Source organism: Mobula hypostoma, chromosome 6 (genome assembly GCF_963921235.1).
Source record: "Mobula hypostoma chromosome 6, sMobHyp1.1, whole genome shotgun sequence".
In the NCBI taxonomy this organism is placed as follows: Eukaryota; Metazoa; Chordata; class Chondrichthyes; order Myliobatiformes; family Myliobatidae; genus Mobula; species Mobula hypostoma.
In genome coordinates, this window is record NC_086102.1 from 43003503 (window position 1) to 43025834 (window position 22332).

At 42.3% G+C, this 22332-nt stretch overlaps 1 protein-coding gene across 4 annotated transcripts in view; it reads left to right on the top strand.

Moving 5' to 3' along the window:
• si:rp71-68n21.9 (kelch-like protein 9) overlaps positions 1-22332 on the top strand; it is an 81930-nt gene that overhangs the window by 35484 nt on the left and 24114 nt on the right. For all 4 annotated transcript variants that reach the window (XM_063050704.1, XM_063050701.1, XM_063050703.1 and 1 more), the window contains exons 2-5: positions 13320-13464; positions 15102-15234; positions 17918-18114; positions 19703-20498. In XM_063050704.1, coding sequence (XP_062906774.1) covers positions 13375-13464; positions 15102-15234; positions 17918-18114; positions 19703-20498 — 1216 coding nt within the window. In that variant the 5' untranslated portion in view covers positions 13320-13374. The remainder of the gene's footprint in view (positions 1-13319; positions 13465-15101; positions 15235-17917; positions 18115-19702; positions 20499-22332) is intronic.

The window sequence follows — 22332 nt, forward strand, 5'->3', positions numbered from 1 at the left end:
TATAATGATGTTGCCTGGATTGGGGAGCATGACTTATGAGAAAAGGCTGAGTTTACTCGGCCTTTTCTCCTTGGAACGGCAGAGGATGAGAGGTGACTTGATAAAGGTGTATAAGATGATGAGAGGCATTGATCATGTGGGTAGTCAAAGGCTTTTTCCCAGGGCTGAAATGGCTAACATGAGAGGGCACAGTTTTAAAGTGCTTGGAAGTAGGTACAGAGAAGTCAGGGGTAAGTTCTTTTACACAGAGCATGGTGAGTGTGTGGAATGGGCTGCTGGTGACGGTGGTGGAGGCGGATACGATAGGGTCTTTTAAGGGACTCCTGGATAGGTACATGGAGCTTAGAAAAATAGAGGACTGTGGGTAACCCTAGGTAATTTCTAAAGTAAGTACATGTTCGGCACAGCATTGTGGGCTGAAGGACCTGTATTGTGCTGTAGGTTTTCTATGTCTCTAAATTGCATCCCTGTCATCTTGCTTCTCCAATCAATAACGTTTAAGTTGGCATCACTGTCGGCATAGACATTGTGGGCTGAAGGGCCTGTTTCTGTGCTGTTCTATGGTCTAGGTCACATAAATCAGAAGTGATTCTATGTTACTGAACACAAAGAATTTAGTGAACATGCCTGAATGTATAAGAGCTTTATATTTCTTTCTGACGCCCACCATGTGATGGTGCAAATACTTGATATCAGACAATGACACAGCAGATCAATTACACAGAATAAGTACAGTTTTTGGCCTCTGTCAGCTTGGCTGGGAGATTCACTGATTAGCTAATCCCTAGGGTTCAAGGGCACAAGTCAGCCAGTTTCAGCTCCCAGTGAGTGTCCTTTTATATTTGTGAATAAATAGGTGTGAGGTGAAGAGAACGGTTGGGTTAACTCCGATTCCCTCATAGTAACACAGGTTGTAAACAATCACAGTCTAAATTACTTGACCAAAAATATCACAGCATCCATGAAATAATATCCAGTAGCCAAGGAGCAGAGAGGAGAAAATACCCCATAGCTCAGTGTTATAGTATTTTTGCAGCTGGTTTCAATGTCGGAAATTAGATATTTGATTAGTTAGTGTAGAGTTAATCTGACCTAAGTGCTGTACATATGCCTCTTTCCATCCTGCAGTGTAACTCTACCCCTGATTTGTTCAGCCAGCATCCTCCTACACTCATCTATTATTTGTGGTCTTCCTTTAAATTGTGCTTGCCAAGTGAATAAGCAGCAGCAGGAGAGAGGTCTCCCTGGTGTCCATTTACCTTTCCATTGACTTCTCATCCATCGGGAGCTGCAAATGTCAGCCACACAAATTTGTAGACCATAATTGCCTAAAAGATCAGCTGATTGCTCTTTGTGAAGCAATGCTGCAAGTTGTGTTGTGTAGTGCTGCGCTCCCGTGTATCATACCTAAACAAAGGAATAGAATATAATGTTAATCTGAATTATAACTACAGAGTCGGTATGGTCTTCTAAACTATTGCTTGCACTGAATATGCTCCCATTACAGTGCAATTATTATTAAAATTTAAAATAATAATTATGTTAGTTTATCACATTAGTAACCAGCCTGGTTAAGACTGCAGCAGAAAGTGTACTCCAAGTCAATTTCATTTATTTTAATGTGAGTGCGAGAAAGTGCTGTAAATTGAGGGTAGGTTTCAGGCAAATAATGAAACACAGCAAGGCTTGCATTCAGTGAGGAAAATGGCGAGATATTTTTGCAGCTGTGGACAGTTAAAGTTTCAAGTCGATTACCTTTCATTAGAACTGCTGACAGGTCACTGATCTGAAACGATAAACTTCTGTCTCTGCAGATGCTCCTGACGTACTGAGAATTTCTAGTATTTTCTGTCTTGCTTCAAAAATCCATCACTATAATATTTCACTTTTGCCTCCAAAGTCCTAATATGTTTCTGAACATATTGAAGAAACACAGAAATATGGAAAACCTACAGCACAATACAGACCCTTCGGCCCACAAAGATGTGCCGAACATGTCCTTACCTGAGAAATTACCTAGGGTTACCCATAGTAATAAATGAATTTATTACTGACTTAATTATTCTCAATTAGCCAGTGATGTCCATTCACAAAAAAACTTATTATTTTGTGCTATAGCAAGTTACCATTTTAAAACTAATAATTACACATACCAAATGCTGGAGGAACAAAGCAGGTCAGGCAGCAGCTATTGAAAGGAACAAAGAGTTGATGTTTCGGACTGAGATCATTCATCAGGACCTTCATCGGGTCTAGGCCCTAAACGTCGAATCTTTGTTCTTTTCCATAGATGCTGCCTGACGTGCTGAGTTCCTCCAGCATTTTATATGTGTTACTCTGGATTTCCGGCAATTGCAGAAACCCTTGTACTAATAGTAGATCAAGTCTGACTATGTCCCAGATGTGTAACAAGCTCAGATCTAACTGAGCCACTTTAGATGAGCAGTATGGGATCAGCATAGACAGGGCAGAAGTTTAGCCTGAACTTATTGTTACCACAAACATTTAGCTGCAGTTTGCTTGATATCCGGAACTTGTTGCTGCCTGGCCTGTTCAGGCAGGCAGCTCCTGGTCTCCACCCAGCTAACAGGAGTTACCTGTCACTCATTTTCCACTCATCACCTGCAGCCTATTTAAACCCAGCTCTCGTCCACAGCCCTTTGTTCACCCATCGAACCAGCCAGCCTCAGCCATTTGCTCCTAGCATTCAGTTCCTTGTTGCTTTGTTGTGGTCAGTATCTGTTCTCTCTTGTTTGTGACCCCTCATGGCTTGTTATTTTGTAGCTGATTAGTAAAATTTCATTTGCTGCTAATTCGTTGCTGCTGTTCTGCTTTTGGGTCAAGCCGCCTCTACATTTCCTGACAGGATGGGTGAACCCACAACTGACCCAGTAGAGTATGCTTGCCTGAAGGAAATTCTCTTTTTGGCAAGAGCACACAATCTCAAAGCAGCAGGAAAAAACATTGACCATCTGCTGGTCACTCTCAACCAACTCTTCATCTCAAAACAGCAACCCCATGCTAGTCAACCTCCTCCCTCAGAGCCCCAGGTTCCAGTGCGCAGACGCCTCAACGGATCCCCAACCCAATGTCGCAACTTCCCATCGCAGTGCACCTTAACACTTTAAGCTCCAGCCACCTCTGTATTTTATGGAGTGAGCCTTCGTCATCTCTCTCCTGACTGAGTGAGCTCTGAGCTGGGCCATTGCTCACTGGGACAATAAAACCACCATTTCAATAAATACGAGGAATTCACCACCGACTTGCGCCAAGTTTTTGACCATCCGGGAAGTGGAATTGGGACAGTGGATTGGATACTTTGTCTGTGTTAATGCTCTTGTTCCGTGCTGGATTACACAGTGGAACTCAGGACCCTCGCGGCTGGAATCAGAAGCCCTGCTGGCCCGTTACCACCACAGCCTCAGAGCCCTTGAAAGATAACCTGTCTACCCGAGAGATGCCCACTGACCTTCAAAGCCTCATCACTCTGGCCCTCCAAATTGATGAATGTCTTATGGAATGACCCTCCAGATCGATACCCAGATCCCCATTTCTGTTCCCAGAACCATTTCAGGCTGCAGTACCCTCATCAACAACACCTCCAGAGCCCGTGCAGGTAGGAAGATCTCCCTTAAACCGCCTCGCAGACACAACTGCATGATTGACCTCTTCCTGGGCACCACCCCTCCCCAAGGACGTCTGTTCTCCCTCTCCTCTCCTGAGATCCAAGCCATGACTACATTAACAAAGCACTACAGCATGGCTTCATTCGACCAACCTAGTCCCCAGCCAGTTCACGATTCTTCTTTGTTAAAAAGAAAGGTGGGGGTCTCCATACCTGTATCAACTACGAGGAACTCAACAAAATCACATTTAAGAACCGTTACCCTCTCTGCTTGATGGATAGCATATTCGAAACACTCTGCAGGGTCCACATCTTCACCAAACTGAACCTACAGAGCGCATACAACCTGATCTGGACCTGCCAGAGAGATGAGTGGAAGATGGCACCCTGTGGCTGCAAGAATTCTTGGTGATCCCTTTTGGGCTTTCCAACAGTCTAGCCATTTTCCAAATCTTCATCAACAAGATCCTCCAAGACATGATACACAGGTTTGGGTTCATCTACCTCGATGACGTCTTTGTCTTCTCCAAGAACCCTCAAGGCCATACTGTCACATTTGATTAGTCCCTCAGCATCTTCTCAAAAATCAAGTTGGAAAATGCCAGGTTCAGACCATCATTATTTCCCTCCTGGGATATGTTATTTCACCACAAGGCATAACCATGGACCCAGAGAAAGTGTGCACCATCGTTGAATGGCCTTGACCATGCTCCCTCAAACAACTACAGCGCTTCTTGGACTCCTCCAACTTCTACTGCCATTTCATCAGGAACTACAGCCAAAATCATCGTTCCTGTCACCTCCCTCACCATATCACCTACCTCACGGATAACCTGGTCTGCTACTGTGGAGCACAGTTTGGTGGAGCGCAACAGACGCTTCACCATCTCTCCTATTCTCACCATCCGAACCCCTCCTGACCTTTTGAGGTAGAGGTGGACGCATCTGATGTGGGTGCTGGGGCCATCGTCTCTCAGTGAAGACTGGATGGGGAGGCACACTCCTGTGCCACTTTCTCACACAAGCTCACAGCATTGTTATAGAGTAGGAGATGGAGCTACTCGCCATTACGTGAGACTTAGAGGAGTAGAGACTTTGGCTGATAGGAAACACCAAGCCCTTCCTGATCTTGCCTGACCACCAGAACCTCGTATCCATACCAGTGACCTGCCAACTCAACCCACATCAGTGTCTCAGGGCCCACTTCTTCCAGCAGTTCAGCTTCACCATCGCTCACCATCTGGCCCTAAGGCAGATGCCCTGTCATGGCAGTTCAACCCAGCTGAAACAGAGATCAACCCTCAGCCCATCATTCAATCCTCACAGGTCCTCACCCCAATCCCGAGAACCAGATCCAGCCGGCCCTACAGCGCGAGTCTCCTCCAGCCAGCACACCTGACAACCACATGTATGTGCTGGCAGCCATGTGCTCTAAGGCACGCTAGTGGACTCATTCCTCTCCCAGCTCCATCCATACAGGCACATGGCTGACTTTTGGATTTTCTGCGATGCCAGTTCTGCTAGCCCACCATGAACACAGATGTATATCAGTTCATCACTGACTACCCTCAACGTGCCTAGTCCATTTCCTCCAACCATTGTCCCTCTGGGCTCCCAACTCCTGTAGTTCCCTATCTCCATGGATTTCATTACAGGTTGTTACTTTCCAATGGGGCCACAGCGATGATAGTGGTGGACCGGTTCTCCAAGGTGGCCCACTTCACTGCCCTTCCCAAACTTCACCTGATCTCTGAGATGGAGGACATGGATCTCCAACATGACATTTGCCTCCACAATTTTCCCTCAGGACATTGTGTCAGACAGGAGCCCACAAATCATGTCCTGCTTCTAGCAAGCCTTCTGCTTCCATCCCTGCGACTCAGTGAGTGTGTCCTTTGGATATCATCTGCAAACCAGCGGCCAATCCGAAAGAGCCAATCAACAAGTGAAGATGTTTCTGTGATGCTTCGCCACCTCTAACCCATCCACATGTGGGAAGAGGTATCTGCACAGTGCTGAACTATCCCATAATCTACACACCTCCTCTGGCACAGATATGCCGCCCTTTGAAGTGCTTCATGGCTACCAACCTCTGTTGCTCCCCACAGAGGACCCAACAATGGAGATCTGTCTTCCAGGGTCCTGGTTCGCTGGTGTAAGAATGCTTCGAAGAGGTCCATCTTTGCTGCAGATCATACCTACTGCTGCCAGGTTAACTACCACTGACTACTGAAGCCTGGGGACAGTAGCTGGCTGTCCACCACAGATCTGTCCCTGCACGTGGATTCCTGCAAGCTCTCAGCCCGGTTCATTGGTCCCTTTAAGATTACCCATCTCATCAGCCCAGTCACTTACTGTCTCCAGCTGCCATCATCCCTCAGGATCACGCCTACCTTCCACATGTCCTTCCTCAAGCCCATTGTCTATGGACCTCTCAACCCATCTGAGCCAGCACCTCCGGAACCAAGGATGCTGGAAGGTGGTCCGGTGTGCATGGTTCACCCGTTGATGAATTTGCATCATCATGGGCGGGTTGTGCAGTACTGGATGGGGTATGGCCTGGAGGAGAAGTCAAGGTGCTGTCCAGTTTAATCTAAGATCCATCACTCACTGAGGAGTTCCACCAGACCCATCCAGGTTATCCTGGGCCTTCGGGGACAGGCAGTAGGAGGAGAGGTCCCATCAGGCCTACACAGGCAGACACCTCCCAGTCTCCACCCAGCTAAGAGGAGTCACCTGCCACTCATTTCCAACTCGTCACCTGCAGCCTATTTAAACCCAGCTCTCATCCACAGTCCTTGTTGACCCATTGAACCAGCCAGCCTCAACCAGTTGCTGTGAGCCCTCAGTTACCTTTTTGCCTTGTTGTGTAAATTATCTGCTCTCCTTTGTTTTGTGGTCCCGCTTGGCATGTTATTTTTCAATTGGTTAGTAAAATACCATTTGCTGCTAAATCGTTTCCACTGCTCTATTCCTAGGTCAAGTCTCCTCTACATTTCCTGAATCCATCACCTCCTCATTTGCCAGAGGAGGTGTGGAGTTAGATACAACCACTATGTTTAAGAAGCATTTAAACAGACATTTCAATAGGCAAGTGTGGATAAATGAAATTACTGCAGATGGGGAAAAACAGTCAGCATGGACGAGTTGGGCTGAAGGGCCTGTTTCTGTTCTGCATGACACTATGACTCATTGTCACCAAGCTTTTAGTTCAATTCATTAAACAGGAATGTGTGGAGGCTGCTTCTCAATGAATTCAGCAACTATTTGCTCTCTGCAGACAGTATTGATATTTAAGGAACTTCTAGAATCAATCAGTCTGAATACAAATGATTAATATTAATGAATTTGACACTCTAAGTGAATAAAGATTTTAGCAGTTATTTAATATGTACCATAATGATATTTGTGAAATGAAGATATTAAAAGTTGGAAATGATCACCTACTGTGTCAGCACCTGGGAAGATATTAAGGTTCAAGGTGGTGACCCCTTGATAGACAGGTTAAATAACCATTTTTGGACTAGTAGCATTAAACATCTAATACAGCAGCATCTGCACAAAGCACTGTCTGAAATTTGATACTGTATATTCAAATGAGTTGCAATGGAAATCCCCCTATACAAAGAATCTGTCAAGTCTCTTCCTGAGTTGAATAGCAGTTACATCCATTCACTGGAACAGTGATCCTAATGAATACAGTGGAATACAAATACCTGTAATTTTATTCCATGTAAGTGACAATATAATAACTGGAAAAGGATCATTTTCCGTTTTCAATAAGTGCAGCCCAATTTAAGTAAATGTGTTTTTGCTCAGATTACCTGGTTATTATGTCTGCTAGCCACACACACTTTTTTCATGTAACATACATTTTCTCTGTAATAGTTTACATGCTTTTTCTATTTCAATTTTCTGCAAAGTACCACAGGTTTGAAACATTAACCCTCTACTACACTTTAGAATGCACTTCTAAACTTTAAATATAGTTGTGAGGGAATTTTTACTGGCACTTTGGATAAAGTTGAGCTTGTTTTGCATATTACATCCCGTACAGTGTATTGAACAGTGCTCATTAATCTACTATGTTAATGACAATGTTCACATATTTACTTCAATGCTTAAAATGGGTTAATCTAAAAACATAATAAGAACTTATCAGTATGTCATTAATCTTTCACAACCCTATTTAAATTTAAGAACTGCTGATCAGGTTTTCTGAAATCGCAGATGGCAATAGGTTGAAAGGGGCAGTGTAGATCGGAGTCTCAGCTCAGGCTGCTTGGGGCTGCAAGGTGTATATTGCTGGGCTGAATCAGCAGCCTCAGCTGTGTCAGGTTGAGACCAGATGCTTTTCAAAGAAGAGGCAGAGAAAAATTGGAAGAACAATTATCTTGCATGAGGTCCATTTTGGCAGAAGCTTATTATTTGACCTTTCCTCTTGGGCAGGAGGGCATCTAATATGCTGAGCTCCAAGGAAACAAACACTGCCACTCACCCTCTTCATAAAGCGGAATATTCTAAAGGTGGGTTTTTCACTGATCAAGGGAAAGTGTTTCCTCTGAAAGCTGCAGAATTGTAAATGATCGATGAAAGTTGGATTTCAGTTTGTTATACTGAATGCACAAAGAAAAACACTTATCAAATACTATTTTATATTTATCTGACAGATTCTGTTGCTGAAGGCAGTCACTTATCACAACTGTATTTCCTCACAACATTGCCGAGGACCATGGAGCTCTCAGAGAAATCCAGAAATCCTCACACATCCTCCACTATTTCCCTGTAACCTATATTCAGCTACATACACATAAGTAATCCCGAATACTCCCACGAGCTACTCACATTAGGGTAACTTACAGTGGCCATTGGCCAGCACACATTTGATATGCGGGAGGAAATCGAAAATCCACATGGACACAAAATGAACATGCACTCTTCACACAGACAGCACCCAGGATCAGTATTGATCCGGGTTTGCTGGAGTTGTGAGACAGCTGTACTATCTACAGTGCCACTGTGTCAATGCATCTGTTCCCTTAGCAGGAACTATGTGACCTGTACATTGGAAATTGACTGGTAAGACTGTGGTCTGAGCTGCCGTACAGTTCCACAGACAAACCATCCCTTCAGCTGCATTTGGATGCTGTTTCATATAGATGTACTTAGTTTGTTACATCTTGTTAACTTCTTAAGAAACATTCACTTTTTCTTTTTTTAGCCAAATCAATAAGCCAAATATTTTGATTCAGTGGCATGAACTTTATGATTTAAAGATGAGATGTCCTGTCCTCATGGATCAAACAAATTGCTGCCAAAACATTAAATTAACATATGCAAAGTACAATATCCCTAAAGAGGGATTAATATTTAGATATTGATAATAAAAACATCTATCACATTGTATTGTTAAACATGTCCACATTGTATTGGATTACTTTTGCATTTTTCTTCCTCCCCTTAATCTACCTGTGGGGAGACCAATGCAAATGACATTCCCATGCATTCATATTTTGACTGTCCTGTCAAAATCCATCTTGGCTGTCACTTCCCTGTAGCAGTGCTGCTGAGGTTCACAGCTTCACCGCCCATGAGTACTGCTTACCTGATTACAGAGAAGCTCAGCAGGCAGACTGCACACAGTGAACTTCCTGAGCAATGTGATGAATAGTCAGCAGACCAGATTCGGTGATTTAGGTGAAGGACAGCATATGAGGTAAATCTGCTGCATTATCAAAGGCACAGTCATTTGGAAGAGATACTAGACAAAGGCCGCACCAGCCTAGACAGGTGTGTTGGCTTTATGTGAGAGTTTTTACCTCTACCTGTCAAGGCTGGTGGGGCCTTATTCTGCCTTTGATAGTGCAGCAGTGATGTTACAACCTGCAACATATTCTCAAATCTTTGTATTGGGGTTTGGATCCAGTGCCTTTTGACTCAACAATTAAAGATTTTCTCTCTAATTCAACTATTTTGTGTAAACTTCTGATTTAGAGTCATAGAGCACTACAACACAGAAAAGGGCCTTTCGGCCTATCCAGTTCCATCGACCTGCACCTAGATAATAGCCCTCCATATTCCTCCCGTCCACGTACTTATCCAAACTTATCTTAAAAGTTGCAATTGAATACAAAGATTATGTTTTATTTGGCTGAGCTTGTTTTCACCTTTTCCCCTGGGAATGTCAGTTCCCCCATTGTCCATGAATCAGAAAAACATGGGCATGGACTAGCTTGGGTTCATTACATACTTTTGGATATTCATTGTATTCCAGGGTGCTGAAGCAACATTTCATGAGGCTGGTGGTTGGGCTAGAAGGAACCAGAAACTCAAAGGCCAGCAATCCAAATGCCAAATGCACATGCCTTGAGCTTGCAACTGTGCAATATATTCCTACTTGAATCTCTTGCACTAGGCTCTGCTGGCACATTGAGCCTGCTCCGGGCGTATCAGAGGACCATAAAGGGAAGGACAGAAGAATTCTGCTGGTCTGGCACTTGAGTCTGCTCCACCATTCAGAAAAGTCTTAGCTGATGTAAACACTTCTGCTCTTCCCCATTACACCTATAGTTCAATCGCCTGTCAGCCTCCACCAGCATGGTAGTCAGTGAATCCATTGCTGCAGCTCTCTTGAATAGTCATTTCCAAAGATTCATGATTTTCCGAGAAGACCTCCTTATCTTTCTCTGAAATAGATGACACCTTATTCTGCAGTGACATCCCATGGTTCTAGGTATCTCTACAAGTGGAAAAATCCTCTCAGCCTCCATCCTGTCAATCCCCTTCATAATGATGTATGTTTTAATCAGATCATGTCTTATTTTTCTATACTCTAATATGTTCAGGTCCAGCCTTTACACACCGTCCCAGGAATCATCTCTGCTCTGCCTCCCATGCAAACGCATCCTTCCAGAACTATAAACACTGAAAATGTATAATCCAAAATGCCTCAGTGTTTTGACAGTTGTCTAACTTCCTCCCAAGTCAGAAGGTGGCAGGCCACGCTGTAGACTTGAATACTAAACTCTACAGCAATAGTGGAGAAGAATTTCATTGCGGAGGTGTCATCTTCTGCTTTCTCAGATGGGTATAAGATATTCCATAGCCTCATTGTGAAAAAGCTTTGGGATCTATTTCCGCTGGTCTGACCAATAGTTATCCCAAGAGCAAACAACTATTTTAAAACAGATTATCTCATCGTCGACATATTCCTGTCAGTAGGAGCTTGCTGGGCACAAGGCAGCCTATGTGTTTCCTACCTTATAAGAACGACTAACTTTAAAAACACTTTATTGGTTGTAAGGTGTTTTGACATATCTTAAAAGTGAAAGTTCTAAATAAGTGCAAGTCTTTGTCTTCCATTTGGTACCATTGTTTCTAACTCAGACACACTACACCTAAAGGGTGTTGAAGGAATAGGTTGACAGTCAAGGAAATTCTCTCTAATAATTTTCATACTGTGACTTCACAATATGCTGACAAAATTACATTTATTTAATAATATGTATACAATGGTTTTGCATCTATAAACATCTATACCCTACCTAACAAGATTCCAATTTGTCACTTTGAATAAATACGCCACCAGGCTCAAGGACAGTTTCAATCCTGCTATTATAAGTCTATTGAATGGATCCTTTGTATAATAAAGATGAACATTTGATTTCACAATCTGCCTGGACATGGCCCGTTTCTGTACTTTCTCTGCAATTGTAACAATAATACTACATTTTGCATTCTGCAATTGTGGTTCCTTGTAATACCCTGATATACTTGTGTTTTGAAATTATCTTTACGAATGGCATGCAAAACAAAGTTTCGCACTGTATCTTGGTGCATGTCATTTACAAATGAATGAAAATGCTTGCAATAAGATATCATAGATTAAGATAACTAAGACGCAAATAACCCTGCTCCCTTTGATGGTTACATCATGAGTGGAGAAGTTAAGGAGTGGCGAGAAGCAACTCACTCTGAACACCGTGCGAAGGAATTCATGGCTGAATATAGTGACACTAGAACCAGGCAAAGTGGTGTGATTGGGTAACCTTTCCGTCAGTTGAACTTGGTGACAACAGTACTATGAATGGCTGAGGTTGATTTTAATTGCATGATTTTTAAGTATCACTCAGCCACTTACTGCATCTTATTGGAGAAACTATCTGTCCTTATGGGGAGTAGTTGCTGCAATTTCTATTCACTCCTTTCTGTTTGTGGAGTAAATTGATTTTGCTTGGGAGGTAATAGGTGAGTGCCACGTGCTATCCTATCTCCAAGTTATTGCACTTTTCAGTATAGGTATTCAACTACAAAACAAGCTAAGATTTTTTTTATACATAGTTCGTTATTAGTAGCTGAAAGACAATAACTTAGACCACTGAGAAAACATAAGAAGGGCAAACCCACATGGATTACTTACCTGTAGACTTGGAACTGACCTCAAGAGTGAAGCTTTTTTCTGCATCTCTACCATTCTACTTCTGCAGAGCTGAGTTTGAAGTTTTGCTGCTAGCTTGAAAACTGATGGCAGGGGATTGTCCTACCCTTATGCCCAACAACTGTTTTTGTTTCCACTGAAAACTCAGCAGGCTCTGTAACGCGCTTCTGAAGTGCTCCTGCCAGTTTTCCACCAGCAATTAAAGGTAAAAACCACTCCAAAGCAAAATACTGCAGACACTGCATCTCTGAAATTAAATAGAAATCGCTGGAAGTGGTCAGCACCTGCTGTGTGCTCCCAGCATTTCAACATCTGTCCATTGTTGTTGTGCCAACAGAACTACAGCACACAATCTATCTTTCCAGGCTGCCGGGTGAACAAACAGTGCAGGAATGATCTTTGTAAGGTTCCTGCTAAGCTTAAAGGTGCTGTATCCTAGCATCTTCTCTGTTAATTAATTGTTTAAATACAGCAACACTTGAAAGAGGATAATGGCAGATTAATACTTCTGGTAGAATGCAAACTTTGCTGAATCACTGCCACTTTTCCATTATGGTAAGAATTTTATCTAAGTTTTTTTTTGTAGTAGAATGTCTCCCCAAGTAAATAGCATAATTACACAGCCATGCCAGCTTACTCTTACATTTCTATCCTACGTAGAAGAGCCCCAAGGTGGCATTTTGAACAAGAATAACATTTTCTTCATAACATACTTTTCAATCACAAGCATTAAATATTGCATCTCAGCTCAGAATGTTAATTATATAAAATAACAATCCTTTTTCCTTAACTAGGTATTTATTCCCCTGCTTTTCTTGAGATTCAGGCCCAACTTCTTTGGACTATTTGTTTGAGAAACTCTATAGCTCAGAGAGTTTTGGGAACGGAGTCACAGTGATCGGAAAGGATTCGGGTCAGATTGTTGGATGTGCAGATTAGGTGGTGTAATTGTCCTGGGTGGCTGTCAGTGGGGAATTCAGTCCGAGTTTACACCCACTTATTATATTCTGTGCAAAAAAGCTTTTGGAGTTTAGATGGGGAAGGGTCAAATTGAGCGATGGAATGTGAATAAATATTGGTACCATATGTGCAGATTCTCTCATGAATAATGACAGTCCTCTTGACATCAGATGTAACAACATGGTTATACAGGGGAAAAACATAATAATCCCTCATAGAAAATGCTGACAGGCTAAGTGTGTGTCACAGAATAATGTCAATCTCCTGTTATCTAATTGTCTGTGTTATTCTATTCAGCTCACTCGTAGAAGAGGGCACATTTCCACTGAAAGTGCCTTTGTCCTCTGGCAGGATGGAAGATTCAAAAAACTGCCAGTCTTCAATTTCTCTCGGGGCTCCTCAGATGTTCGATAGTGAGACTCACAGCTCAGCTGTGCTGCAGGTAACTACAAAGATCTCTTTTCATTACTGACCTGTGTTAGATTGATGAAGCAAGAATGGCAGACACGTCTATGTGAACTTTTGTAAGATATTTGTCAGGGCCCACATGATAGACTACTCCAGAAGGACAAAGGTGAGCTGATTAATTGGATCAAAACTCAGCTTGGTGATAAGAGGGAGAATATAGTGGTAGAAGGGTGCTTTTCTGACTGGAAGCCTGTTAGAGATTGGCAGATGATGTTGCAGGAATTGCTGAGTTATGACTGAAAGAAGATTATAGTTGGTAGCTTAACATCCAAGGATACACGTTGCATCAAAAGGACAGCAGAGGGGCTGGCATGGCTCTCAGTAAAAAGTGTTATCAAATCCTTAGAAAGAGGTGAATAGGATCAGAAGATGTAGAATCCTTGTGTGTAGAGTTAAGGAACTGCAAGGGTAAAAAGAGGCCGATAGGAGCTTCCAAACAGTAGTCAGGATATGGGCTACCAATTTCAACAGGAGATAGAAAAGGCATGTCAAAAGGGCAATGTTACGATAATCCTGGGAGATTTCAATATGTAGATAGTTTGGGAAAATTGTGTTAGTTCTGGATCCAAGTAACTTGTGGTTGAGCCCACTAGGGGATCAGCTATTCTGGATTAGGTGTTGTGCAAGGAACCGATTTGATTAAAGGAAAGGGACCCTCATGAAGCGGCGATCATAATATGACAGTCTGCAGTTTGAGAAGGCAAAGCTAAATTCAGATGTATCAGTATTACAGTGGAGTAAAGGGAATTACAGAGGCATGAGAGAGTTGCTGGCCAAAGCACCTTCTCTATGGCTCTACAAAAGACAACGCTGGGCAGTTGGTGAGGGTGGGATAAGTGTTGAAATGTTAGCATGCATCTCAAGAGGACTAGAATAATGTAAGAATTGTAATGTTGAGACTGGTGAGGCCTCACTTGGAATATTGTGAGCAGTTTTGGGCCCCTTATCCTAGAAAGGATGTGGTGAAACTGAAGAAGTTTCAAAGGAGATTCACGAAAATGATTACAGGATTGAATGGCTTGTCATATGAACAGCGTTTGATGGCTCTGGGCCTGTATTCATTAGAACTCAGAAGAATGAGGGGTGAACTTCATTGAAGCCTATCAAATGGTGAAAGGCCTTGAGAGAGTGGATATGGAGAGGATGTTTCCTATGGTGGAAAAGTCTAAGACCAGTGTCAGAATAGAGGGGTGACCTTTTAGAATGGAGATGAGAAGGAATTTCTTTAGCCAGAGAGTGGTTAATCTGTGGAATTCTTTGCCACAAGTAACTGTGGGGGCCAAGACTTCATGTATATTTAAGACAGAGGCTGATAGATTTTTGATTGGTCATTGCATGAAGGGATACGGGGAGAAGGCAAGAGACTGGGGCTGAGAGGAAAATTGGATCAACCATGATGAAATGGTGGAGCAGGCTCAATGGGCCAAATGGCCTAATTCTGCTCCTACATCTTAAGGTCTTATTATGGTGACAAATGATAAGTGTTGAAGTTGTTACCTCATTAATTTATTAATTATTAGAAAACCATTTTAGATCTCCCTTTTTTAAAGTCTGTTGGAGTTTCTGGCTATAAATTCTGAACTTTGTGTTCTAATTTTCTTTTTCTTTCAGGGATTTAACAACCTGAGGAACGAAGGTTTACTTTGTGATGTCACTTTGGTGCCAGGAGACAGTGATGAAAAGTTTCCTGTGCACAGAGCTATGATGGCATCAGCAAGCGACTATTTTAAGGCTATGTTCACGGGTAATTAGCGTTTCTACTAACTCTGCCTTTCACTATTTAAGTGTAAGACTAACTCAGCAAGAACAGAAACATGAATTGCAACACTCACAACACGCTGGAGGAACTCAGCAGGTTGGGCAGCATCCGTGGAAAAGATCGGTCGACGTTTCGGGCCAGAACCCTTCAGCGAGGGTTCCGGCCCGAAATGTCGACCGATCTTTTCCAAGGATGCTGCCGACCTGCTGAGTTCCTCCAGTGTGTTGTGAGTGTTGCTTTGACCCCAGCATCTGCAGATTATTTTGTGTTTAAGAATCATGAATTGACGGCATGATCCACGTGACATTGTCCATAGAGACCCTCTTGTCCTGCCTGCTGTTTAGGTTATTCATACAAAGTTCTTACTGGTTATCCACCAAGGTTATTTCAGTAGAGCAGCAGGAGCATTGTGAAAATCTGTGCACTGTTATAAGGTTATATTTCTGTAGATTTTCACCCTGTTGAATCCCTGACACTCTCTGTCCAACACTCAGTCAATTCCCTCTCTCTATGGCTCTAAGGCCCACACCTTCAATACCCCATTTTTCTGAAATAACAAAGGGAACAGAGGAAAGCCATTGAATGTGTTACATGCTGAGGCCTGTTCCACTACAAAACAATGCCTTTAGAATATTATCGCAATTGGCCTTTGACAAAAGCAATTTCTCTCTACCCTATGTTAGGCATTTAATTTCCCTTCTCAGGTACTTACTGTACTACTTTGCTTTCTCTTTTCCTCTATACTTTCATTGTTTTTCTTCTTTCTATTGCTTAGGAAGGGTCTTTATTTTTCAGTTTCATTTCAGCTCTTAGAAACATAGAAACATAGAAAATAGGTGCAGGAGTAGGCCATTCGGCCCTTCGAGCCTGCACCGCCATTTATTATGATCATGGCTGATCATCCAACTCAGAACCCAGCCTTCCCTCCATACCCCCTGACCCCTGTAGCCACAAGGGCCATATCTAACTTCCTTTTAAACATAGCTAATGAACTGGCCTCAACAGTTTGCTGTGGCAGAGAATTCCACAGATTCACCACTCTCTGTGTGAAGAAGTTTTTCCTAACCTCGGTCCTAAAAGGCTTCCCCTCTATCCTCAAACTGTGACCCCTCGTTCTAGACCTCCCCAACATCGGGAACAATCTTCCCGCATCTAGCCTGTCCAATCCCTTTAGGATCTTATACGTTTCAATCAGATCCCCCCTCAATCTTCTAAATTCCAACGAGTACAAGCCCAGTTCATCCAGTCTTTCTTCATATGAAAGACCTGCCATCCCAGGAATCAATCTGGTGAACCTTCTTTGTACTCCCTCTATGGCAAAGATGTCTTTCCTCAGATTAGGGGACCAAAACTGCACACAATACTCCAGGTGTGGTCTCACCAAGGCCTTGTACAACTGCAGTAGTACCTCCCTGCTCCTGTACTCGAATCCTCTCGCTATAAATGCCAGCATACCATTCGCCTTTTTCACCGCCTGCTGTACCTGCATGCCCACTTTCAATGACTGGTGTATAATGACACCCAGGTCTCGTTGCACCTCCCCTTTTCCTAATCGGCCACCATTCAGATAATAATCTGTTTTCCTATTTTTGCCACCAAAGTGGATAACTTCACATTTATCCACATTAAATTGCATCTGCCATGAGTTTGCCCACTCACCCAACCTATCCAAGTCACCCTGCATCCTCTTAGCATCCTCCTCACTGCTAACACTGCCACCCAGCTTCGTGTCATCCGCAAACTTGGAGATGCTGCATTTAATTCCCTCATCCAAGTCATTAATATATATTGTAAACAACTGGGGTCCCAGCACTGAGCCTTGCGGTACCCCACTAGTCACCGCCTGCCATTCTGAAAAGGTCCCGTTTATTCCCACTCTTTGCTTCCTGTCTGCTAACCAATTCTCCACCCACACCAATACCTTACCCCCAATACCGTGTGCTTTAAGTTTGCACACTAATCTCCTATGTGGGACCTTGTCAAAAGCCTTTTGAAAATCCAAATATACCACATCCACTGGTTCTCCCCTATCCACTCTACTAGTTACATCCTCAAAAAATTCTATGAGATTCGTCAGACATGATTTTCCTTTCACAAATCCATGCTGACTTTGTCCGATCATTTCACCGCTTTCCAAATGTGCTGTTATCACATCCTTGATAACTGACTCCAGCAGTTTCCCCACCACCGACGTTAGGCTAACCGGCCTATAATTCCCCGGTTTCTCTCTCCCTCCTTTTTTAAAAAGTGGGGTTACATTAGCCACCCTCCAATCCTCAGGAATCCAGAATCTAACGAGTTTTGAAAAATTATCACTAATGCATCCACTATTTCTTGGGCCACTTCCTTAAGCACTCTGGGATGCAGACCATCTGGCCCTGGGGATTTATCTGCCTTCAATCCCTTCAATTTACCTAACACCACTTCCCTACTAACATGTATTTCGCTCAGTTCCTCCATCTCACTGGACCCTCTGTCCCTTACTATTTCTGGAAGTCTCTTTCAAGTCTCTTTCCTACCTTTTGAACTATTGGAGTAACTTAAGTTAATAGCTTTTGAAAATTGTTCGCTATCTGTTCTAACAGACAGAATCTGAGGGAAATGTGCGTACACACCATAAGCATGACCTGCAATTTAATGCTACTGTATTGAAATCTTTTGATGTCAGGTGGCATGAAGGAACAGGAGCTGAATTCTATCAAGCTACATGGAATAAGCAAGATAGGACTGAAAAATATTGTAGAATTCATCTACACATCAAAGTTGGCTCTCAATGTGGACAATCTCCAGGATATACTAGAAGCAGCCAGTTTCCTTCAGATATTGCCCATCCTTGAGTTTTGTAAGGAGCTTCTAATTTCTCAGGTTTGTTCCATTGTTACTGGCATATTTTTCAAAGGAGGTTTGAGAAAGAGGTTCCCATCTATATATTTTACAGCCCACAGGTCTTAGTATTGCATTTAAATTTTTCAGTTGCCCCTGCTTTCTTTTCCTCTCTCTTAATGGATATGGCTTCACCTTCCTGTTTCAATTGGAATCTTTTCTGCCTCCAACAATATTTAAAGTAATATTTTACTTTGGCAACTTCATCACAGATATTCCTGCTATGTAAGCCACACTTTTCCAGATCTGATGAAGCGTCCTAGACCTGAGATGTTTACTATATTTCTCTCTCCCCCCGACGCTGCTTGAATTAACAAGAATTTCAGTATAGATTTTTAGTGAAATTTCCCATTTCTTGCACGCCATTCCCTCCCCCCTTTGATAATCTGGTTCAAATGCAGTTTGATCATGTCAGTGATGTTTCAGAGGCTGGGTTTATAAACTGCAGCCCTCTAAAACAAAATCTATTGCTGAATTATTTCTGATTCTAAAATCAAAAAAGTAATCTAATATGAAATTTTGAAATACAAAGCACCTACGACTCTAGGTGGGAGACAATCGCTGGATGGAAAACAAATAAAATAGCAGATACTGGACTCAATCACTCAAGCAGCACAGAGATACTGCAGGTGCTGGAAATCTTGAGTAACATAGACATACAAAATAATGGAGGACTCAGTAGTCTGCACAGCATTTATGAAGAGGAATAAACAGTCAACATTTCAGTCTGAGACCCTTCATCTGGACTCTTCATTTGCCACTTCTCAGCCTGAAACATTGACTATTTAAATATTAAAGATTAAGATTAATTATATTTGTCACATGTACATTGAAACATACAGTGAAATCCATTGTTTGCATCAAGGAGGTGTGGTCTTTCATTGATTCTATTGTGTATGTACTGGGTACGCCTGCAAGCAAGTGATTCTCCGCATTGTATATGAGGACATGTATGCACTTTGATAACAAATTTACTTTGAACTTGACCAGCACAGTCCGTGGATTGCACTGGGGCAGACTGCAAGTGTCGCTAACTTTCCAATGCCAACACAACCACGCTTACAACTTATTAACCCTAACCTGTACATCTTAGGGATGTAGGAGGAAACCTGAGCACTAGGAGGAAACTCTCGCAGTCTCGGGGAGAACATACAAACTCTTCACAGACAGCAGCGGGAATCGAACCCCGATCAGCAATTGCTGGCACTATAAAGTGATTACACTACCGTGCCACCTTTCTACGCCAGTTATATGCCCCCTGTCTTGCTGACTTCCTCCAGCAGTTTGTGTGTGTTGCTGAGGATTTCCAGCATCTGCCGAATCTCTTGTGTTGATAACATACATTAGTCGTTATCTTTATGAACCAACAGAATAGAGTAAGTTCTACACCAACGCAACCAGCGTATCAACAAGCGAGCAGAAGCGTGGAATCGACAGCTTTTTTATAAATACTGTACTGCAAAGATCTTTGACACAGTAGAATGTGTCATCGAAATAAGATGTTCATGGCACTAATGATAATTTGTCCATTTTACGTAACGTTTCTTTAAAATTCTTCTATATTTACCAGGTCTCGGTTGAAAACTGTGTAGAATTTGGACGTATTGCCAACACATTCCACTTGACCAAATTGCACAACTTTATCAAAGACTTTATTGTAAAGAACTTCTCGACAGTGCTAAGCAATGGGGAATTTCTGAAGCTTTCCCTTGACCAGTTTCTCTCCGTGCTCAGCAGTGACAGCCTAAAGCGCTGCTCTGAGCTTCAGCTGTTTAAGGCCACCTGCCGGTGGCTGAATCACGAGGAGTGCCGAATGCAGTTTGCTGCAAAACTCATGAAGAACATTCGCTTCCCGCTGATGACGCCGCAGGAGCTCCTGGAACATGTACAGATCGTGGAGTTCATGCGAACTGACACAAGCTGTGTTAACCTTCTACTAGAAGCTAGTAACTACCAGATGTTGCCACACATGCAGCCAATCATGCAGTCAGAAAGGACGAGGATTCGTTCCAATTCAACCCACCTGGTAACGCTGGGTGGCGTGCTCCGCCAGCAGCTCCTAGTCAGCAAAGAGCTGCGTTTGTTTGACGAGGATGCACAGAAATGGAGGCCCTTGGCTGCGATGGATGTGCCGCGTTACCAACATGGCGTAGCCGTGATTGGAAACTTCCTCTTTGTCGTCGGTGGGCAGAGCAACTACGACACAAAAGGAAAAACTGCTGTTGATTCGACGTACAGATACGACCCCCGTTACAACAACTGGAAACAGATGGCCTCACTAAATGAAAAGAGAACCTTCTTCCATTTAAGTGCCCTTAAAGGAAATCTGTATGCAGTGGGTGGCCGGAATGCAGCTGGAGAATTAGGTAAATTTCAATCTATTTCCAATCATCTGTTGCTCACCCAGTGCTGCTAACAATGGCTTGGACCTTAGAACAGATTAGTAATACAAATTCCATTGGGGACTACAAACCTTAACAAGTCAGAAATAAGCAGTACACAAAATTAAATATGCTTTTCACTGTATTAGATTAGTCGTAGCTTACTTCTCCAAAAGAGTGCTATGTTCACCTTAGACATCACTCCATGCTGTGGGGAGAAGCAAACCATTATTACTGTTCTTGTTAAAAGAACAGTCATAATGACATCAGGTTATTTTCAACATACCAGGTATACCTTTGTTCTCACATCTTCTAGGTATCTATTATTTGTTTACTGTTTTCAGTATATATGTCAGTGACACCTTGTGCACTTGAAGAAACCCTATCCCATAAATCACAGAAATTACCAAAGGTAACAAACACTACCACTTTACAATTTTTTGTAAATGCAATGGGACTTGTCTCTACCCTGAATTTTCTGTATCAAAGCTGCAATGCATCAAACCTATGAAATGCAAAGTCACTTTTTAGACAACACTTCACAAAGTCATGATCTCTTACCACAAGTGCAGCAGATTCATGGGTCACCACCACCTGTAAGTTCCCTTCCGAGTCAAGACATCAACATGACTTGGAAATAAATCAGCATAACTTTATCCGTTTTGGGCTAAATTCCTGCAACAAAGAAGTTCAACTGCTCTGTGGAGTACCTGCAAGCACAAAGTTCAGGAAAGCAGGTTACCTATTAAGGGCAATTAAATATTACCTAGTTGGCAATGCCACCATTCCATAAATTAAAAAAAAAACACTTTCACACAATATCTTATAATCAGAGTTGACTACAAAATTAGTGTTAGAACAACAAAAGATGGGAAGCCCTTCAAGCTTGTCTCAACCTTCCAAATAATTATGGCTACTCACACTGACCCTATGTCCATTCTGTGTCAGTTCCCCATTACCGTCATTTCTCTGATCTTTAAAAAAAATGTACTTTCTCTTTAAATACCTGCAATGATTTCACCTCCACAACTCTCCAAAGAAGAGAATTCCAGACAATCACCACACACTGCAAGGAGGAATCTCTATGTACCATGGTTTTAAGTGGTTGCCCCCAATCTCTTAAGTGCATCCACTCCCACAAACAGAAATAACTTAGCATCCACCGGATCACACCTCTGAAGGATCTGACTTGATTCAGTAAGATCACCTCTCATTCTTTATCATTTTCTATGTTCATCCTGATGTTAAGAAAGGCTTTCTTTTTGGTTCAACATTAGTCAGATTGTTTGGATTACTCAAGTGTACTCTCAGCTAAACGTGTATAACCATAGATGCTGTCAAGTTTTGTAGAATATTAAGAATGTATGGTATAAATTGTTTTTTATTATGTTTTATACAGGTTTTAAAACATAGTGCTAGAACCAAGGCCAGCCCATAAAACAGGGCACAGCCTGAAAGTGAATTAATCATCATGGGAGCTTTTATATTGGCCTTGATTGTGGGCATTTGTAGAGGCTTGAACATTTTAATTGGATAATTTTTTGAAACAAGAACACAAAGAGGCACATTCCAAAAAGTTTTTGTTGTCTATAATATAGCCAGCAAATGTTCAATGTTGCATTTTAAAGTGATTTTAGGTGATTACTCCCAGGTTCCAAATTGGCACAGTGATTTAATATACATATTTTATGCAATTGAGCCTATTTTCAGTTCTGTTAATGAGATTGCACTAGATTATTGCCCTTAAAGGTATCAAGTCATTTTTAACTAATTATGTTTGCTTTAGTTTACTGCCTAATTATTTTAAAGAATTAATGTA